This window comes from Equus asinus, chromosome 8 (genome assembly GCF_041296235.1).
Source record: "Equus asinus isolate D_3611 breed Donkey chromosome 8, EquAss-T2T_v2, whole genome shotgun sequence".
NCBI classification, from domain to species: domain Eukaryota; kingdom Metazoa; phylum Chordata; class Mammalia; order Perissodactyla; family Equidae; genus Equus; species Equus asinus.
The window spans coordinates 98,686,129-98,707,100 of record NC_091797.1 but is presented as its reverse complement, the minus strand read 5'-3'; the positions used below and the strand labels follow the sequence as shown (position 1 = coordinate 98,707,100).

The 20,972-nt window shown below is 48.4% G+C and overlaps 1 protein-coding gene and 1 long non-coding RNA gene across 3 annotated transcripts in view; one reads left to right on the top strand and one right to left on the bottom strand.

Moving 5' to 3' along the window:
- Positions 1 to 10,852, top strand: part of UPB1 (beta-ureidopropionase 1) — a 28,592-nt gene extending 17,740 nt beyond the window's left edge. Inside the window, exons 6-10 of one of the 2 annotated variants that reach the window (XM_014866283.3) lie at positions 484 to 653; positions 4,648 to 4,729; positions 5,729 to 5,771; positions 7,003 to 7,157; positions 8,833 to 10,852. In XM_014866283.3, coding sequence (XP_014721769.3) covers positions 484 to 653; positions 4,648 to 4,729; positions 5,729 to 5,771; positions 7,003 to 7,157; positions 8,833 to 8,916 — 534 coding nt within the window. In that variant the 3' untranslated portion in view covers positions 8,917 to 10,852. The remainder of the gene's footprint in view (positions 1 to 483; positions 654 to 4,647; positions 4,730 to 5,728; positions 5,772 to 7,002; positions 7,158 to 8,832) is intronic. The other variant, XM_014866284.3, reaches the window with a different exon arrangement.
- On the bottom strand, positions 8,856 to 20,972 carry LOC139045961 (uncharacterized). The gene is made up of 2 exons (XR_011505503.1): positions 14,326 to 20,972; positions 8,856 to 13,418 (listed from the first exon to the last, which is right to left on the bottom strand). It is a non-coding gene; the product is annotated as an uncharacterized lncRNA (long non-coding RNA).

The window sequence follows — 20,972 nt, the reverse complement described above, 5'->3', positions numbered from 1 at the left end:
TATCCTAGTCTCAGATCGGCCTTCTTCAGCTGGGCAAGTCACGTGCCAACTCAGACTACAGTGTTCTCCCCATCGCAGGCAAGGGTTGCTCTGGGTGAGCTTCCGGTCCCTTTGGCTCTGACGTTCTTTATAGGGACACGTGATTGGTGAGGACATTGACCAACTCCTGTTAACATTGACCAAACCTCAGCCTTTCGTTGTACCGTGACTGAAACCTAACCAAAATGTATCCTTGAAAGACAGTGGGAAGTTGCTTTGGGGATTTTTTGATGCATCACAAAAGAAATTGTGGGTAAATGCTTGCCACCGTGATTTCCCCTTGGGGTGGTGTTTTTTTTGAGCATATTGAAATTTTGGAACTTAGAGTCACACCCAAGAGTACTGCTTTTGGAGTACTGGCGCTAGTTCATCTTTTCTGTCAAGTCTAAGGAAAGGGAAATTTCACAACTCAGAGGCTTCGACGTCCGGCCCTGTGTCTTTCAGTCGTCCTACTACATGGAGGGAAACCTGGGCCACCCTGTGTTCCAGACTCGGTTCGGGAGGATCGCAGTGAACATTTGCTTTGGGCGTCACCACCCCCTCAACTGGCTCATGTACAGCATCAACGGGGCCGAGATCATCTTCAACCCCTCGGCCACCACCGGAGCTCTCAGGTCGCTCACAGGCGGGATCTGGGAGGGTTGTGGGGCCCTGCTGTCCCAGGTTCATGGCCAGGCTGCAGGGCTTGGAGGTGGGTTTGGTAAACTGCTGCAGGCAGGCGTGACCACCGGATGTCTAACAAATTTGAGCCATGGGATTGTGTGTTGAATATTTAACCAACTTTGCTGTGAAAAAAATCCTCAAAATGTCAATTACAATCCCCCTCCTTAGGGGAGGGGACTGTGAAATACTATCCTTTGCTGTGATTCTGAACGCTGAGATGAAGCTACTCGCATCCCACCATCCCCATAGTTGTCAGGATTCATAAAAGCTCCTCTTCTAAAGTCCCCTCAGCGTGGGAGGTGACTGGCCAGCCTGAGCGCCCCTCCCCATCACAGCCACTGTGTTCCTGAGAGGGGACTGGATTCCTAAGCCTCGTGTCTGCAGCATCCAGCACGTGGAGGGCAGACACCTGGACAAGAGAAAGGGCAAATGAGGGAGTCGGAGCTGAAAGGGTCCTTAGCATGTCAGTCAGGTGGCTCTGAAACTTGTTTTTAACCTGCAAAGTGTCTTCTTCATATAACCCATGACACAAGTTTAGGTGTTAGCCTAATCCTGAAATAGATAAACCTGTTCTGATCATAGCAGTGGATCGGGCCCTGGCAGCCCTTGAGCTCTGGGACAGGACCCCTGGGGCCCCTCATTTAATCGCAGCAGGCGAGCTAAGATTACCCAACATGACTACACTTCCGCAGCTTCTCCCCTCCCCAACGGCTGAGCTTTTGGGTGGTTTCCAGTTTTACATCATTAGCGAGTACCAGAGCTCTAGGAATTTGTGTGCGAATATCGTTCTCCCAGCTCACCTCCTCCAAAGCAGGGTTCCTGGATCGGCAGGTACTGGCTTTCTCTCTGTCGTCCTGGTTGCCAGTGCTGCAGCAGGGCGGGGGGCTAAATGGGGAGGGGAGTGGCCCTGGTCCCTCTTGGGGAGGAGCTGGGGGAGTCCTGAGGGGCCGCTTTGAGTTCCCTGCTGGCCCACACCTGTCACTGTTGTCCTCACTCTTAACTAAATTTCAGTCAAATTTCTTCTAAATGTCAGAATGTGACATTTACCTTTTTTAAGCACCGTGCCCCCTTCTCAAGAGTGACATCCCCTCAGCATTCTGATTTGCAGAGCAGGTCTTCTACCATGGCAGAACACAAACCCCAACTGCTACCTCAGGTCCCCTGCCACCCCGTCCGCCCACCTGAAGGTCCTGTGTCTAGGAGGGGTGTTTTCGGATAGAAGGGGAAAACCAGGTCCTGGCTCTCCCCTCAGAGAATCTCCCCAGGGCCTCACGGCAGCCTGGTCACTATGACAGTGTCCGGTGGCGGTTGTGACGTGGGGTGATTACTGGTCATCCAGCCACAGGCCTGGGCAGAAGCTCTGGGCCACCCCCAGAACAGCCCCCTCCGGCTGGCCATATGAAAGACATTCAGCAAGCTTCGTCTCCCTGCAGGGGTCCCTAGAGGAGCCTGAAACTGGCCCCCAGGGCACAGCTGTGCCTTGGACTCAGGTGGCCACCTCCCCAAGCCCGCTCCCTCAGGCTTTTATTAGCCCCAGTTAAGCAAACAGAAGCACCTCGATGTCATATCCACACAGCTGCTTATGTCCTCAGCAGCCTATTAGGCTTATTAAAAATTATCAATTTTCCTTCCTCAGCCAAGAATTGTCCAACTCGCGTGCCTTTCAAGGGTGTAGTGAGTCTGGCGATTAAAACGACAACAGGTCTTTTGGAAAGCAGTGTGTTTCATGAGCTCCTAAAATGTTCACACCCTTTGATAAGATAATTAAACTCCTAGAACTTTAGCCTGAGGAAGTAATCTAAAAGAGGAGGAAAAGGCTGTACGCGTGGCGATGTTTCTGGCAGCGTTATTTATCATAAGAGGAAAGTTGGCGGCGAGAAATGCCAGGTTAGGTCAATTTCAGCCCATCTCTTCCGTGGATGGTTGTACAGTCACTAAGACGAGTCATTATGAAGATAATGCAGCATCATGACAAAAGCCAGTGAGCAAAAAAGATCTTTTCAGGCTGTCATTGGAACTCTGTAAAGATTTTTTGCCATGATGATCGTGGAGTGTGAAAAAATTACAACAGGTGGTTTATTAGGATGGTGGGATTCTGGGTGAGTGTCTTAAAATGATAAATGATTATTTGTGGAATTGACGGTGAGTGTTTTTAAGCACATACCGGGCAAGTCCCCACCAGATGTGCACAAGCATTGGCTCACAGCTTCCAGAACCATCCATCCCCTTCTCTGACATCTCCTGCCCTCTGTATCAGACCCCCCCTGCCACGTGCACTGTGGGTTGGCAGGGTGTCCTCATTCATTCTGGGGTCCCACAGTTCTAAGCACACAATGGAGTCAGAGTCCCTTCTGATGAACTGAGTCATCCTGACAACCGTGCAGCCCGTGTGGTTGAAGATTTCTGCCACCTGTGCGTTAACCGGCTCATCACCGTCCCATCCCCTCGCTGCGTTTCGCCTTCCCACTGTGATTATTTTTAGGGGCTTATGTACATCGAACTGGGAATATGGCAGATGTCCCCCTACGCCCGCCGGGCTCCCCACGATTCCCGCACGTACGTGCTGGACCCTCAGAACCTTGAGCTTCCTTCCCCTCGCTGGTTTTAAGAGCCTGAGTTTTAGTGCCAGCTGTGGGTTTGAGTCCTACGCAGACACCCGCCCTGGAGAATTGAGAGAAAGATGTTTTGTGGCACTCGCCCTGCAACTGTCTATTTAATTCCTGAAAATGTCATTTACGGGTGTGTTTCTGTAAAAATCCTTTCTTAAAAGTTTTGTCAGCTTGGCTTAGCAGCTGGGGGGGAAAAAGTAGCAAAATGAGTCCCCTCAATCAAGCCTGTGATTTTTTTTTTCCCAGACTCGTGAATCCTCCTGAGAATTAGGCTTCTGACAAGCACCCACCCACCCCTCCACCTACGCCCTGGTTTAAACCAGGTGCACGCTGACAGGAAGGAAGATTCCTGGGCATTTTGCTCCCAGTCACTCCGTGTTTCTAAGTGGGCATTATGCCTGTCAATCCAGAATCTTAATGATGTTCTTTCTCAGACAAGAGATAATTAGTGACAAGAAGGCCCACTGAATTCCATGGCACATTTTAGTTGGTGGGCTGGGGAAGGAGAGGGTCTGGCTGGGGCGAGGTTTCCCGTCATGTCCTCCCTTTTGCGGGTGCTGGACTGAGGAAGGCCCACAGCTCAGCTGTGCCTCTGGGGTGCCTCCTTCCTGGGCCAGTGAGAGAACTAGGGAGCCCCTGCTTAGAGATTCAGGGTTCAGCGGGGGAAAGCAGGAAGGCACTGGGAAGTGGGGAGCGGCTCAGGGGGGCTGATATGTGCTGCAGAATCTACCCCCACCCCATAAGCTAAGCTCCTTTCTGGTTTACTGTTTTCCTGACCTGAAATCTCCCGCTGGGGAGCCTCCTTTGCAAGGCAATGCAGCAGGTGGGGGTCGGGCAGGCAGTGAGAACCTTCACTGGCCATGCATGCCTCCAGGCTCCCAGCCCCCTTCTGACACTTACCAGGGGAGGCTCTGCCCCGCCTGGAAGGTGGGTTCCTGCCTGACCCAGGAGGAGGGAAGGAATGAGAAGTAGCAGTTATGGAGCTCCTGCCACGCAGCCCCCCTCTAGAACCTTCATCTGCATGGCCCTTGTCTTCACAATCTCCCTTTGAGGGAGTTTCAGAAAAGGAAACTGAGTCAGGGTGAGGCTTTGATCCAGGGCTGCTTCTGCCTGCAGCAGGCCCTCCCCAAAAGGCTGTTTAGGCTCAAGCATGGGACAAGCTGAGGACAACCTGGCCTGCTTGTGGGTTGGGGTCACCCACGGGCGCAACAAGTCTCCCTGGCTGTGCCCACTGCAGGCCTGAGAAGGCTGGAAGCTGGCCGCAGCTCAGGGCCAAGCATCCATCAAGTCTGGCTGGGAAGTCGGCAACCTGGTTTGTCTTGTTCCTCTCTCACAGTGAGTCCCTGTGGCCAATCGAGGCCAGAAATGCAGCCATTGCCAATCACTGTTTCACCTGCGCCATCAACCGCGTGGGCGAGGTAGGTCCCCCAGGTCTGGCCGGGTGCCTTGGCTTGGTCCTCAAGGTGTGCTAGGGAGGGGAGAACCATAAGCTGCTGCAGAACCTGCCTGCCGAGGGAGGGGCAGCCTCTTCAGACCAGCGAAGGCCACAGAGAAAGGATCTTCTGTCTGCTGGCCTTGGTGGGGACATGTGACCTCTTCTCCCTGCTCCCTCTCTGCCTGCATACTACAAATCCTACGGTCCCAGAAGGGGGAAACTGGCTGGTGTGTTACTTTTAAGGATATCATTATGTCCTTCCTGTATTTTCATCTGTTTTTGTTTCTACCTGAAACTTTTTGGAAATTCTCTTCCCCATCACCACCACGTATCCAGTTTCTAATTTTTCCCCATTGACCCCATGTCCTGAAGGATTCTGACTACCGACCGCAATGCATTTATTACGTAATCGCCCTCTTCCTCGTTCTTATTAATCCCATACCATGCTCTAATCAGAGCCTCTGATCTGTCTGAGATAACCAAGGTCACTTAACTCGACCTAATTTCTGGCAACATACAGAAACTCAGTGTTTTAATTGGCCAGGGCAACCCCATCACAACTTGAGGTGCGGTTTCCATTAGGCTTTGCAGAAAATATTGAAAACAGGGTGTGGACAGCCCCTTACTGCCTTCGCAGAGCCCAGGCCGGGGCATTATGACCCCAGCAGGCAGACCTCAGATGCCTTCCACAGCCCTGAGAACCACTCTGTGCAGTCTCTTTGCTCTCAGCAGATGATAAACTCCTCAGAGGCAAAGTCCAGGTCTTTACCTTGCTTGTCAAATTCCCCGCGGGCTGCCTGCGTGCGCCCAGTGCTGGGGACTCAACAGGGACGTTTCATAAGACCTTGTTGATTGCCCGGTGAATCCAGGCCATCCCATCCCACTTTAACCGTTTCTTAACTACCTCCTCCGGCTCCCCTTCGTGGTGAACGCAGTGGTGGTGCCACCTATAGGTGGACCTCACCTTGATTTGATTTCACAGGAGCACTTTCCGAATGAGTTTACCTCTGGAGATGGGAAGAAAGGTATGTGCCATGAATTTCCATGGTGGCTGCAGCTGAGTGGGCCTCACTTTCCCCTTCTCTGTCCCTGCAGGGTCTGCCCCTCAGACTGTGTCTGCTCATTGGGCACGTCAGAGGGGATGACTCCTCTCAGCCTTGTTGCCCACAGTGTGGGAGCCTGACTGGCCTGGGGCGTGGAGTCAGTCTTGGGCTTGTGGCCGCCTCATTCCTCGGCTGAGGATGGAAGGGGTTGGATCAGACTGCATCCCTTCCCTGGGACTGGTGTGAAACGGACTGAGAAGATGTGGGGGAGCCCTTTGTGAGCTCCCTGAAAGAGAGGGTGCTTTTTCCACCCTGCAGACCTCCCTCTCTCCTCTGCTTTGTCCTTGTCCACCTGCCCCCAGAACACCAGCATGGATTGCCTGGGGTTCCTGGAATCCACCGCTTCTTTGATCTGAGGGCAGATACCACCAGATTCCTCTGCTAGGAATCTGCTATCCCTGGTCCCACCTCTCTGGCCGGGAATGTGGGAGGGAGGGGCTGCCCTCCTCACCAAGGAGGTGTCTGCACTAGCACAGGGTGTCTCCTGGGAAGCCAGAGGGGGCTGAGCACCTCTTTTTCCCAGAAAAGCACTTCCTGAAAGGGTTCCAGCCTGCCCACCCACCCTCTTCAAGCCTTGGAGGCCTCCAGAGTCTCCCATCAGTTAGCTCCCTGCAGACAGGGTGTGGAAGAGGCAGGGAAATGAGGTCCACTGGGCACCTGCTGTGTCCTGCTACACCCTGCACTGCGCCCACCTCCTCCTCACACAACTTTGGGGTGGCTGTTAGCCCCACTTTATTGGTGAGGGGACCGAGGTGTGGAAGGAGGGTAAAGGTGAGACAGCTGGCAAGGACAGAGCCTCCAGCTTGCCATGTGGGGCCACCACGAGAAGGGTCATACAGGAAGCCCTGCAGAGCCGTGTGACGCCCTTGGGCTGTGGGTGGCTGATTTTGGGAGTGAAGGGCCAACACCTCTGCAAAGGTAACCTTTAGAAATGTTCCCGGGGCAGAGGTGAGGGCTGTGAGGGTGACTTTTGCAGCAATTTGCTGGACCTCCAGGCCTGAGGACGGAGGCAGGTCCTGGGGCTTCAGCGTTTGACAGACCTGGGGAGGGTGGCGAGGCCCCTTGTCCTAGGTGTCCCTCGATGTGCCTGTCCCTCCGCAGAGTCCACTGTGTGTCTGCACAAGCCCACAGATGCTTTCCTTTGCTTTCAAAGCTCACCGGGACTTCGGCTACTTCTACGGCTCGAGCTACGTGGCAGCCCCCAACAGCAGCCGCACTCCCGGGCTCTCCCGCAGCCGGGAAGGGCTGCTGGTTGCTGAGCTCGACCTCAACCTCTGCCGGCAGGCGAACGACAGCTGGAACTTCAAGGTGGGTCCTGGCGTCCCCTCCTGTTGCCCTGCTCCTCTGCTGGGGCCCCCATCCTGCTCTCAGGGCTGCCAACCGCAGCTGCTGGCTTTGGCTGTGGGGCCAGCCTGCATGAGGCTCCGAGTCGAGCCGAGGGCCGGGCCTCTGCCTCCTTGCGGGCCCCACCCCGCCCAGCCAGGGCTGGTGTGCAGGGGAGGGACCCATGGGTCAGTGGTGCCCAGGCAGCAGCCTCAACAGATAAATTCTCTCATCTGATTGAGATTCTGGGCGCCTTCAGACAAATTAATCTCAATTTCATTTGTCCAGAGAATAGAGTGGCCTGGCTTCCTTTTTTCCTTCCCAGGCATTCGCACTTATCACAAAATAAATGCGCGTGTCTGGCTCTGTCTGTGGCCAGGCCTCGCTGTCTAGGCCTTGACAGTAGAGGAAAATGGGTCATGCAGAGAAATAGAATCTAGGCCTGGCTCTGCCACCGCCTCACTCGGTCACCTTAGGCAAGCCCCTTCTGCTCCCAGGCCTTAGTACTCCCAGTTGTAAACTCAGAAGCTCAACTTGAAGGTCCCAAGTGGCATTTCAGATCTAACACCCTGTGACACCAGATGTCATGAGAAGAGTGTAGGTGCCTGTCTGCTGGAATGGGGCAGTGGCAGCCATGGCCTGGAACTCCCTGGAATATGGCATCTCATCATGGATGCAGATAGAGGTTGCTGTATTAGTGTCTGGCAGTATTTCCACCAACTCAGCACCCATTTATAAGCAAATCAAACATGCAAATGAATGTCACATTGTCATGACTGAATGACTTTGTCCAGCATGTCTGAGGAACCAGGGCTGTGGATCCAGCAGACAAGGGCTCCAGGCCCGCTGCTCAGTTACCTGATGTGGGTCCTTGGGCATGTGCCCTGAGTCTCAGATCCTTGTCAGACAAACAAGGCATTGCCCATGTGAAAGTCTTCTGGGCCGTCTCGCCTCTTCTCGGGAAGCTCAGATTAATGCAGGATCCTACACAAATTAGAATTTGGAACCAATAAACAGAATGTTTTCTCATTAGTAACTTTTTGAACTTTTGAAAGTGGAAGACTTCCCGAGCTATGGTGATGGGCGTGAGCTCCTGTTGAGGCTTTGGGAAGGTGGGAGGGAAGGAATGCCGGGGGGTGAGCCCCTGGGTGGGCTTTCCAGCCCCACCCTACCCTCTCCCAGCTTCGGTCTGTGTCCATGATGATGCCGTATGGAGTGGACGGACCTCCAGACCCAGAGTCAGGAGGCCAGGGTGCAAATCCCAGCCAACTCCACTCCTGGCTGGTGACCTGAAGCAGGTCACTCCCTTCTCTGGGCCATAGGCTGCTCTTCTGGGTTCTGCAGGACCACCGGACAGCCCTCCTCCCCCTGCCTTGGGCACGCCACACTTTCTGGAGGGACAGATTGCAGAGATCTTCCACTCGGAGGGGCTGGGGTGTGTAAGTCATCTTGGCATCCGTAGTCTTCACCACGGCACTGGAATCAGTGCCAAGAGGTCACACAGGGTTGTTTCTCTATATGATAGTCTGAAATTGTCCTGTCGACCAGCCTTCCTGACGCATTTCTGTCCCATGACTGCCCTCCAGTGGCAAGAGGTGGTGGTGAGTAAATGAGGGGCGTTTGTAAAATGGGAACCTCTAAAGTTGATGTTTTGTTTCAGATGACGGGCAGATATGAGATGTATGCGCGGGAGCTTGCGGAAGCTGTCAAACCCAACTACAGCCCCAACATCGTGAAAGAGTAGCTGGCCTCAGCCCCTGCCCGCCAAGGAGGGCACCTCTGCCCCAACAGAGCAGCCAGGCGGCAAGCTTCACGAGTCCAAGTTCTCCCTGATGATGCCTGATAACCTTGCTTCGCAGATTGGTTTAAAAATGCCTAGATGGGGAGGGTAGAATGAGGAGCAATGCTTAATAGGTACGAGGTTTGCTCTGGGGTGATGAAAATGTTTTGGGATAGAGGTGATGGTTATACAACCTTGTGAATGTGCTAAGTACAACTGAATTGTTACTTTAAAATGGTTAAATTTATGTTGTGTGAATTTTACGTCAGTTTTTAAAAAATGCCCAGGCACTGACTATGCCATTTGATTTGAAGTTAGGCAGATGGGATGCCCAGTCCTGAGGGCCCTCACTTCTCCGTTTAGACTGTCAGCAGCTTGAGGGTAAGGGTGGGAATGTGCGCTAGTGGGAGAGGGTGAGTCTGGGCCAGAGTTGCTGAGCTGCTGGAGGGCTGCGTGCAGGCGGGGCGGCCAGTGGAGGTGTCAGCTTGGCAGCCACAGTCTCCGTTATTCACTCAGACACTAATCTGAGTGTGCTGTGAAGGTATTTTGTAGATGCGATTAAAGTCTTTAATCAGTTAACTAAGCAAGTGAGATTATCCTAGATAATCCGGGTAGGCCTGATTCAATCAGTTGAGAGGTCCTAATTGCATAGCTGAGCTTCCCTGATGAAGAGGAAATTCTGCCTATGGACAGCGGCTTCAGCCTATGCCTGAGAGCTCCAGAGTTCCTGACGGCCTGCCCTACGGGCTCCAGACTTATCTATCCAACCCTCAGGTCCTACGTCAATACCTTGGAATCAGTCTCTTAAGGTATATCCTACTGGTTCTTCTCTGGTTGCATCCTGACTGATACAGATTCTGAGACTGGAAGTTGTCCTAGAGGAACAGAATCTTAAGGATGAGTTTTCTGCATTGGTTCTAGGTTTTCTGGAATTCTCTAATTTGATTGGATTTAAAGGCACTAATGATTCTGTTTCCAGTGGTAAAGAGAGCAATGGTAGTCCATGGTATGATGTGGCCAGAGAGATTTATGTATAGAGCAGGCCATCACCCTGTGCCCGAGAGTTCCAGCCTGCCCTTCCTGGTGGCCCGCCCTATCTTGGATTTTGGGCTTGACTAACCAGTCTCCCATCATCATGTAAATCAATTCCTTGTACTAAATCAAGCCTTAATAAATTTTAAAAGATTGAAATTATACGAAGTATCTTTTCTGATCACAGTGGAATGAAACTAGAAATCAGTAGCAGAAAGAAAATTTTAAAATATGTGAAAATTAACCTACTCATTCTTAAACAACCAATGGATCAAAAAAATCACAGGAAATTAGAAAAGATCTTGAGACAAATGAAAACAAGAACAAAACACACCAAAACTTATAGGAGGTAATGAAAGCAGTGCCAGAAGGTAATTTAGAGCTGTAAACACTTACATTAAAAAAGAAGAAAGATCTCAAATCAAAAGCCAAATTATACACCTGAAGGAACTAGAAAAGAAGAGCAAACTAAACCCAAAGCTAAGAGTAGGAAGGAAACAATAAAGATTAGAGCGGAGATAAATAAAATAGAGACTAGAAAAACAATAGAGAAAATCAATGAAACCAAAAGTTGGTTCTTCAAAAAGATCAACCAGATTGACTAAACTGTAGCTAAATTGACTAAGAAAAAAAGAGAAGATTCAAATTAGTAAAATCAGGAAGTAAGGGGGCCGGCCTGGTGGCGTAGTGGTTAAGTGCACTCTGCTTCGGCAGCCCGGGGTTTGTGGGTTCAGATCCCATGCGCAGATCTACACACCACTCATCAAGCCATGCTGTGGTGGCGTCCCAATACAAAGTAGAGGAAGATCAGTACAAATGTTAGTGCAGGGCCAATCTTCCTCACAGAAGAAACAAAAAACAAACAAAAGAAATGAAATTGGGGACATGACTGCCTATTCTACAGAAATACAAAGGATTAAGAGAGTACTGTGAACAGTTTGTTGGAGGAGGTCATGGGGAGGACATGACTCCTGATTGACCCGTGAATTGGACCTGGGCAATTGGAGGCTCCTTATCCCTTCCCCTGTCTTTGGAATGCACATTTCACCCACTGTTTCTGCACTGGGAGCTACTTTGAGGATGCATGCGTGAGAGAGGAATGTGTTAATTGAGACCATCTGGACTGTAGATGTGACTGAACCCAGTTAAGGCCTCTGTGTAAACTCCTAAGATTCTGCCACGTGGGTGCGGAGAACTACTCATCTTGCAGCTGCCCAAGACAAGCCTCATATGTAAGTTCCCTTGCTTATTAAAACTGCCACCTACGAATCTGGAGTGGTCTGCCTCTTTCTTCAGTCTCTCTTTGTCCTCTGTGTACAGGGCCCACTTTCAAATTTCACCCAGGGAACTCCTGAGGTTGCAGACCAACACAATTATATGCCAACAAATTGGATAACCTAGATGAAATGGGCAAATTCCTAGAAACACAAAGCCTACCAAGACTGAATCACAAAGAAATAGAAAATCTGAATTGACCTATAACTAGTAAGGAGATTGAATGAGGAATCAAAACCCTCTCAACAAAGAGAAGCCCTGGACCTGATGGCTTCACAGGTGAATTCTACCAAACATTTAAAGAAGAACTAACACCAGTCTTTCTCATATTCTCCCCAAAAACTGAAGAGGCGGGAGTGCTTCTTAACTCATTCAATGAGGCCAACATTACCCTGACACCAAAGCCAGACAAAGACACTACAAGAAAACAAAACTATAGACCAATATCCCCTATGAATATTGTTGCAAAATCATCGACAAAACACTAGCCAACTGAATTCAGCAGCGTATTAAAAGGATTATACACCATGACCAAAAGGGACATATTCCCAAGGTGTAAGGATGGTTCAACATACAAAAATTAATGAATGTATATACCGCGTTAACAGAGTGAAGGAAAAAACCTCACATGGTCAACTTAGTTGATGCAGAAAAAACATTTAACAAAATGCAAAAGCTTTTCCTGATAAAAATTGCTCAACAAACTAGGAATAGAAGTAAACTATCTCAGTACAATAAAACCACATTTGAAAAATCCACAGCTCACATCATCATACGTACTCAATGGTGAAAGACTCAATGACCACTTTTTCTTCTTCTATTCAACATAGTTTTGGAAGTTATAGCTGGAGAAATTAGGCAAGAAAAAGAAATAAAAAGTATACAAACTGGAAAAGAAGAAATAAAATTATCTCTTTGCAGATGACATAATCTTGTATGTAGGAAACCCTAAAGAGTCCACAAAAAAAATTAGAACTAATAAATGAATTCAGCAAAGCAGCTAGATACAAAGGCAACACACAGAAATCAGTTGCATTTCTATACAGTAACAATAAACAATCTGAAAAGGAAAGTAAGATAATTCTATTTACAATAGCATCAAAAAGAATAAAATACTTAGGAATCAACTTAACCAAGGAGGTGAAAGACTCGTTGAAAACTACAGAACACTGCTGAAAGAAATTAAAATAAGATCTAAATCAATGGAAAGACAGCCCGTGTTCACGGATTGGAAGACAATATTGTTAAGATGTCAACACTACCCTAGCAATTTACATATTCGGTGCAATTCCTATCAAAATCCCAATGATGGTCTTTGCAGAAATAGAAAAATCCATCCTAAAATTCATGAGGAATTTCATGTGATGCTGAATAGCTGAAACAATCTTGAAAAAGAGGAAGAAAGTTGGAGGACTCACACTTCCTGATTTCAAAACTTAATACAAAGCTTTGGTAATAAAAATAGTGTGGTATTTGCATAAAGACAGACACATATACCAATGGAATAGAATAGAAAGCCCAGAAATAACCCCTCACATATATTGTCAAATGATTTCCGATAGGGTACCTAGACCATTCAATGTGAAAAAGACAATCTTTTAACAAATGGTGCTGGAAAACTGGATATTCACATGCAAAAGAATGAGGTGAGACCCTTATTTTATACCATAAACAAAAATTAACTCAAAATGCATCAAAGACCTAAATGTAAGAGCTAAAACTATACAATTCTTAGGAGAAAACAGGGAGAAATCTTCATGACGTTGGATTTGGCACTGATTTCTTGGATATGACACCAAAAACACAGGCAACAAAAGAAATAGATAAATTAGACTTCATCAAAGTTAAAAACTTTTGTGCATCAAAGGACACTATCAACAGAATGAAAAGGGAACGCACAGAATGGGGGAGAATATTTGCAAATCATATATCTGATAAGGGGTTAAACTCCTAAAACTCAGTAACAAAAAACAACCTGGGGCCGGCCCCGTGGCCAAGTGGTTAAGTTCACACGCTTCTGCTTCTGCAGCCTGGGGTTTCGCCGGTTTGGATCCCAAGTGTGGACCTGGCACTGCTCATCAGGCCATGCTGAGACGGCGTCCCACATAGCACAACCAAAAGCAGTCACAACTAGAATATACAACTATGTACTGGGGGGACTGTGGAGAGAAGAAGAAGGAAAAAAAATAAAAACAAAAAGAAGATTGGCAACAGATATTAGCTCAGGTGTTGATCTTTAAAAAACAAAAACAACCCATTAAATGGGTGTGCACAGAAGCCCTGCCTAGTCACACCCCTTAGTCTGTGATGAGCCATGGGCCCTGGAATGCAGGTGTCTATGAGGTGCAGACATCTGAAGGCTAGGCTTCTGCTTAGAAATTTCTTTCTCCCTATTTCTCTTCTCCCCAGCTCTGGGTGCAGAGTAGGCCCTCAGGGAGTCTGTTGAGTAAAGAAAGGCAGCTGGCTCAGCTGGGGCTGTGGGCAGAGGATCTCATGGCTGGGGACTGTGGCAGTCAAAAGAGAAATCAGCTTTTTATTCCTGATTGTAGTGAGCAAGTGTTTTATAGAAAATTTAGAAAATAGGAAAAACATGAAGAAGTTCAAAAATCATCTCTAGTCCTCTGACCCAGAGATAGACCATAGCTAACATTTTGGCACGTTTCTTTTCAGTCCTTTTTATGCTATTTTAGCATAATTGGCATCATAATGTCTGTATAATTTTGTGGCGTTCCCCTCTGTTTTACAATATAATGTGAGCATTTTCCTTCACCATAAAAAATTGTTTTTAAACTCTTAACCAGCTTCATAATGTTCAACATGGGGGCAGTCCCTTATTTATTACCCTACATTAGAAATTGTTATGCATTTATTCACTCAGTTGTTCACCGCTATTACAAATGATGCTGGGATGAACATTTTAATGGATAAATTAATCTTATTTCTGTAGTTTTCTTTAGGATATGTTCCAAGACATGGAATTCACTGTGTTAACAAGCGTCCCATCTTGTCAAGAACTGGGAAGAAGCTGAGATCTAACCCTATTTGCAAGCTGACAAGTTAGCCTACCTCTTTTCCATGGATGCTGGCAAAAGACACGACACTCCGGGGTCAGAGACAAAGGAATTTATTACAGCAATAGCAGCAGCCAGAATACCAGCATTTTCTTGCAGTAGTTCCCTGAGCCCTAATTCCCACAGGATGACACAAAGAGGGCCACGTGACTCCTGTACATGCAGTGGGTTGCATATGGAGAGAAAGGGAAAAAGGGAGAAGAGAGCTTTGAGAATTTAAATCTTTTACACCGGGCAGTAAAGTATGCCTGCCTCTCGCTCTAAAGGCACTATCTCTATCCACCAAAGTCACAAGAACATCTGCCTTTTGCTCCAGAGGGAGACCTATCTCTGACTTCCAAGGCTGTGGCTCTACAAACATCCTTGAAAAGACAGTCCAGGGCAAAGGCATTTGTGATTTTAACTCACAAGTCATGCAGAAATGCGAGAAATGTGAGAGACCCACAGCAATAACTTCCAACAATATCCACCCCTCATTTCTACACCATCTTGACTTTTGGCAATTTCCCCACAAGTATACCACGCCATCAGTTGCTCTGATTAATCTGACCAACAGGGGCTGGACCAAATCATTTCAGTTGTCCTCATAGCATTTAGTTAATTTCATCCATAGCACTTCAAGGAGCAGAGTGAGCCCAACCTGCCCCCTCAGTCCTGCCCCCCAGGGTCCTCCACCCAACAAGACTGGACAAATCTAATATACTGTCAAGGTCTACCTTAGAAAAAGCCAAGTGGCTTTCTCAGATATTGACCTTTCCACTTGGCCTAGGTCATTAATCCAAGTACAGCAGGATATATTAGGTATTGACCATTCTCCACTTTGGCCCACAGGGAGGAAGTATAGGCAAGTCGATCATCCACATCAACCCTGGCCAGTGAGTTGGATAAATGTTGTATCACCTTTTCTAATCGGATGACTACCATCTCAGGGAGAACTGCTCATGGAGTGCACATAAATAATGAGTCAGTTATGGGTCCAGGGAGCTCGCCTGAGTAACTAGGGCTAGCCTCATTTTAGCAAGATCTCCATAGTTGTCTGTGGGCTGCCTGATCTATTGGTGGTATATATTTAAACACTTGAAGGTCTCTTATGACCACTATGAAGATGCAAGACACTGTCTTGAGGAGATTGGTAAATTACTGCCTGCCTTCCACACAAGAACAGTCATCAGGGCACACGTGGTGCCCCTAGACAGAAAGTGTTGTTTGCAAGTGTTGGGGTCCCCCAAGAGGGACCTATATAAGTCAGGGCACAGGTTGATAATGCCTCCAGTGTGGCCTCCTGGCCAGCTGGTAGGCCTTCAGGTTCCCAGTTTAGTTTGAATAAATTGAGTCTAATCCTTGTATTTGGAAGGACTGCCTGAGGGCAGTCAGTCCACTCTATCCTGTTTGCCCACGCCACCAGCTGGGTGGCATTTGTCCTCCTCACAGAATGACTGAGAGAGGTATATGGGAAGGGGGGTTGGGAAGACATCTGGCGGTATTGCAGGTGTTTCTCCTGGGAGATGCAGGAGCCAGGGATAGCCCCTGCATTTCTAGACTTCAAGTAAGGTTAATAGGAATGGCGATCATGCTGTGGTCAAAGCCATCTGGTCAGGATAAAGGCAAACTCTGCCATCATTTACATTTAAGGTGCTTGCAAACGTTTGGGAGAGCTGCCCCAGGGCATGTTTGTTCGTAAGGAAGCCTCCAAAAAAACAAAGATCATTAATGATTAATGCCCCTCTCTACCTTTATCCTGGGATCCAAGGTGTTTCCTACCTAGGTACCAAAGTTGCTTCTCCCACTCCAAAATCAGTGTAACTCAATTCCAGTAGCTAAAACATCACCTATTTTTTTTCTTTTTCCAGTTGTCCCTTTCTCAAACCCAAACCTTTTGTTTGGAAGGGTCAAATACAAGAGGAATACGGGCATTTTTATAAAATGCACAGAAACCCATTTTGTTCCCCACTTTGTCCCACGTGGGCCGCCATAGGGGAGTCTCAGTGAGCAATGTGCTCCCCCAAGTGGTCGTTATCCTTATGATCTAAAACTATGTCAACCAACAAGAGAATCCAAGTGGCTGAACCAGAATCAAGTTTGGAATCCCTAGGCTCCCTTTTGGCTGGGCTGTCACCTAAAAGATGTCCCAACCAGGCTGGCCTAGAGTTGCTCTTAGGGGAAAGAAAGAAACAACGTGCCCAGGAATAGTCAGGTCCGAATTGCCAAATTTCAAAATAGGTCCTTATGACCTTCATACCACTTTCATCCAGATATACCCAGGAAGTGGCCTTTCTAAGACAGCTGCATTCAGTGACCAAGATGCTTTATGAAAGTGCATGGACCAGGAGGGAGTGAGGGAGGTAGAGTCAGAAACCTTTTTGAGTTGATTTTTGAGGAGGTATTCCAGTGTTGAACAATTCTAGATGCCCGTGAAATGTGTGGGGAGGTACATTGAATACTTTGCCCACCCATTGTTAAGTAGCTTTTATGGCAAAAGGTGCACCCTCATCAGATTGCAAATGGCCTATAAAGCCAAAAACATCATATGGATTAGTTTCAAGGGCTACAATGATGTGTCCAGAGTTGGCTGATTGGACTGCAACAGCAACTCCCTAACCTGAAAAAGTATCAGCAGTGGCTAGACACCACCAGTAGCCTTGAGAGGGGTCAGAGGTATGATGGAATTAATCTGCCATGAGCAGACCAGGGCCATGCCTTGTGCAAGGTGACCTCCTTCTCTGCAAGAGAAATGGGCCAGCCCTTGGCAGGGATCACAACTCTGGCATGTGGTGGTAGCCTCTGCATCAGAAACCATCTTTTCCTTTGTGCCTGATCCACAATGGTGGATGTGTTGCCATGCCCAGCACGATGATGGATCCAGGGGGCAATCTGGGTGGTGCAGGTGGTACAATCAATAGCCTTATTCCAGTTGGTCTCATCAGAGAACAGGCTCTTACCCTGGACATCTACATGAGTGCCTAGACAGGTTGATCACAGCCACAATTTATTTCCACAGTTCATGGTCCTAAAAAGGGGTATCTTTACTCTGCCAGTTTGAGGTTTTCTAAGTGGCAGACCAAGCAAGTAGGCCACTGGCGACAGCCCAAAAGTCAGTAGAAATATACCAAGGTTTATCAAGTGGAGTATTGGCCCAGGGCTGTAAGATTGGCCTTGAGTTGCATCTACTGAGCAGAGGCACTCACTTCCATTTTCTATTCTGGGTAGTGCTGCTGAGGGTGAACAGCACCGCAGCCCCGTGGACACTATTAGGTTCAGCTTACTTGACCTGTTGGTAAACTAGGCCCAGGCATTTCAGGGAACTTGAGGTCACCAGTGAGCCAGTGGCTTTGTTTTGGTGGAGTAGGGGATATGTTTTCCCCAAAAGATTAGCTGCCAATTTTTTCGTGTAAAGATGAGGTATCCCTTGGGCCAGGCCAGCTGTGTTCTTGAATGTTCCATTTCCGTTTCACAAGCAAGACTTCCATGGGTCAGGTGTTCAGTTTCAACAAGAGCCCAGTAGTAAGCTTTTCAAAAGGAGTGTACGTGGTTACTGTGTCAGGGAGGCAGTACATCCAAAACCCCAAGGGGCACCTCTGGGTGTAATCTGCCTCCCTTTGCCAGAGGCTCCAATTAGCACAGTCATCAGTCACAGAGACTTATATGTCTTAAGGGGCTCATAGGGTTGTGGGGTTCCAAACTTAGAGAGTGGGCCACAGCTTGCTGCATGGCTTCCAATGCAGGCTGTGGTTTAGGCCTTGCTCAAAGAGTGCTGGCTTGCAGGTTAGCCAATATAAAGGACCAAGTAGGATGCCCAGGTGGGGCAATACTGTCTCTAATATCCAAAGATTCCCAGAAGGTGCCAAGCTTCTTTTTTGGGAGTGGTGGAGGGGTAAAGAGGAGGCTGCAGCTTTTCCTTGACTGCTGGGGAATTGGGCATGGTGAATCTGCCCACGTAGTCCCAAGAAACTGAACTTGGTCAGAGTTTATCAGTCATCCCTGCTGGTGGAGGTATGAAAACACTACAGTCAGGATCTCTGAGGCTGGGGCTTTTGACTTGCCACCAACAGGACATCGTCCATGTAGTGAAAGTTTTGGACATCTGAGGGTGAAGGGACTCATGCTAAATCCTGACCTACCCACAGGGGGCAAGAGGGGAGTTCATCCCTCTAGCACTTAGAGAAGTGCATGCAGGTCTTCCTGATTGGGAGAATCTTCTCTGGCACTTATGAGCTGGAAGGACAAGCATCAATTCCTATGACATCTTCAGATGTAGATGCAACAATACATTGAGCTGGACTAAAGGGCCGCAGGTACTTAGATTTTCTCCCCCGACTGGACAACCAAACCTGTCAGTTGAATTTGTGCCCTCTCCCTGCAAGGGGACTGGGTGGGATAGTGACTTGGGAACTCATATCCAGCAGAGCCATAAAAGTTTATGGTCCTCCTGTCTCCAAAATTCCCCAGTGTGCTCAGACAGGTGCATGTGGGCTTTTGTCTCCCTTGAGGACAGGGAGACCTCAGTCCCGACCTCATTTCTCCTTAAAGCAGCTGAGGGTGGGGTGGAGAGGAACTGAGGGAGCAGGAATGGTGGAGGGAGAAAGTGGCTCTACGCCATTAAACAAGGGAATGTTCCCCTTCAGTTTCCAGTGGCGTGGCTTTGGTTCATAAATTTTCAGCCCTGCCCCATCCCCACAGCAGTTGGCAAGGCCATCATTACTAAGGATATTTCCTTCAGCTTTGGGGACCCCTTGATCTGGTGGGGGCTGCAGGGCTTTTGTTCTTGGCTGACACAGACTAGATGTGAGCCCCTGTAACGTGTTTTTGAGAGTCCAGCTTAATCTGAGACGTTCGCTGCCCCCCTTGTCAATACCACTTCAGTTTTCACTCAGTTTTAGCATAAGGAAGGTTGGAGAGTTTTCCTGGGTGGTGGGGCTGACTGCAAGAATTTATCTAGACTTCTTTGGGTCAGTTTCTCATTCTCATCTGCGACCTTCATCAGTATTGCAAACTAATCGGAGACAGTAAGAGCCCAGATACAAGTCAATGCTTCGTCTATGGCTTTCTGTAGGAGCTTGTCTTAGGGGAATCTCTCTGTTTCAGGGCCAAAGCTCCTTTGTAGCAGCCAGGACCCAGTGCAAAGAAAACCTCCAGGGCCTTTTACTATTGTCTCCTAATGGAGTTGAGTTTGGCATGAGAGAAAGCAGGAGGGGCCGAGCCAACAGAAGGCCCAGCTGTGCCATTCCTCCTTAGCAAGCGCTGCATGCTGCAACCCGTCATCTCCCAAGCCAACCAGGCAAGGTTCCAGTGAGCCGCCTGCTTTCTTCCACAGCTGTCTTGAATTTCCTACCCTTCAGGCCCAGTGTAGGTGTGCATCTCTGTAACCGGTCTTTGAAAGGAGTCACAACCATCCACCCACCCAGGACTTAGTACTGGCCATTACAATGGGGAAGACATGAAGCTGACCACCAGATAGTAGAGGATGCCTCCTGCCCAAGGAGAGTTAGCAACAATCAGCCCATCATCCAGGTAGCTGTCTCTGAACCTACTTCCGGGGACTAGCCTGCAGCCCCTCCCCAGTTCTTCTTCATTCACAGGCAATAAAGTGAAGGGCCACTGATCACCTGATTACCATACAAGTTGCTCAACAAGTTTGCTCCTGACTCACAAGGACCTCTCATGAATTGGCCTGTAAGGCTCTCATCTTTCTTCTTGCGGAAAGCCATGTCTCTGTCAGCATCCCATTCTTGCCATAACTGTCAAGAACCATAAAGGGCCTTATTGGCAAGTCAGCCTGCCCCACTTCCATGGATGCTAATAGAAGACATGACATTCCTGAGTCACAGCTGTCAACTTAAAAAGCAAATTTGCTGTTATTTTATCTCAAAATGAGTTTATAAGGGAATAGCCAAAAGAATTGCAATTTGGGATGTGCGTGCTGTGGCAAACCAGAGGCAAATCCAGAAAACAAAGTAGGCGGGCTGCCTTTATAGAGAGAAAGGGGGAGTAGGGAGGGGCTGTTCTAAAGGAAAGTCCATTGGAGGAGAGGCAGCAATGGCCTCTTATTGGCTGGGCTGTTGCCGGGTGGGGAGAGAAGTCTTCCTTCAGTAGTAGCGTAGTTTTGCTTCCTGTCCAAGATGCAAGCACTTCTCTTCCTGTTTGGACTAATTGATGAGGTTTGAAAGGGCATGGGAACTCCCACTACAGGCCTTCCTGACTCCAATTTAGTTAAGGTTTCTTTTCTTAATTTCCACAGAGCAAAGCATGGTTTATTATAGCAATAGCTGTAGCCAGAGCACCAGCATTTTCTTGCAGTTAATCTCCAGCCCCATTTCCAAAGGGGGCCAGGGGATACCTGCACAGGCAGTGGGTTGTGTTAAGGAGAGGTGCCCCGAGCTTAAAGAATCTGAATCTTATAATGGGCACTGCGTTTGCCCATCATTGTCTTTTGCTCTGAAGGGAGACATGTCAGGCCTTCCAAGGCTATTTGCTATAGAAACATCCCTGAAAAGGCAGTTCCAAATGGAGGTAGCCAGTGCCTCTGCTAGCGAGACATGCAGAAATGCAGCTACCCGTGGAGAATTGCCTCCCAATAGTATACTGCAAATTACCTGTAAAAAACATTACCAGTTTACACTCCCACCTGTCCTTGTAGGAGAGCGT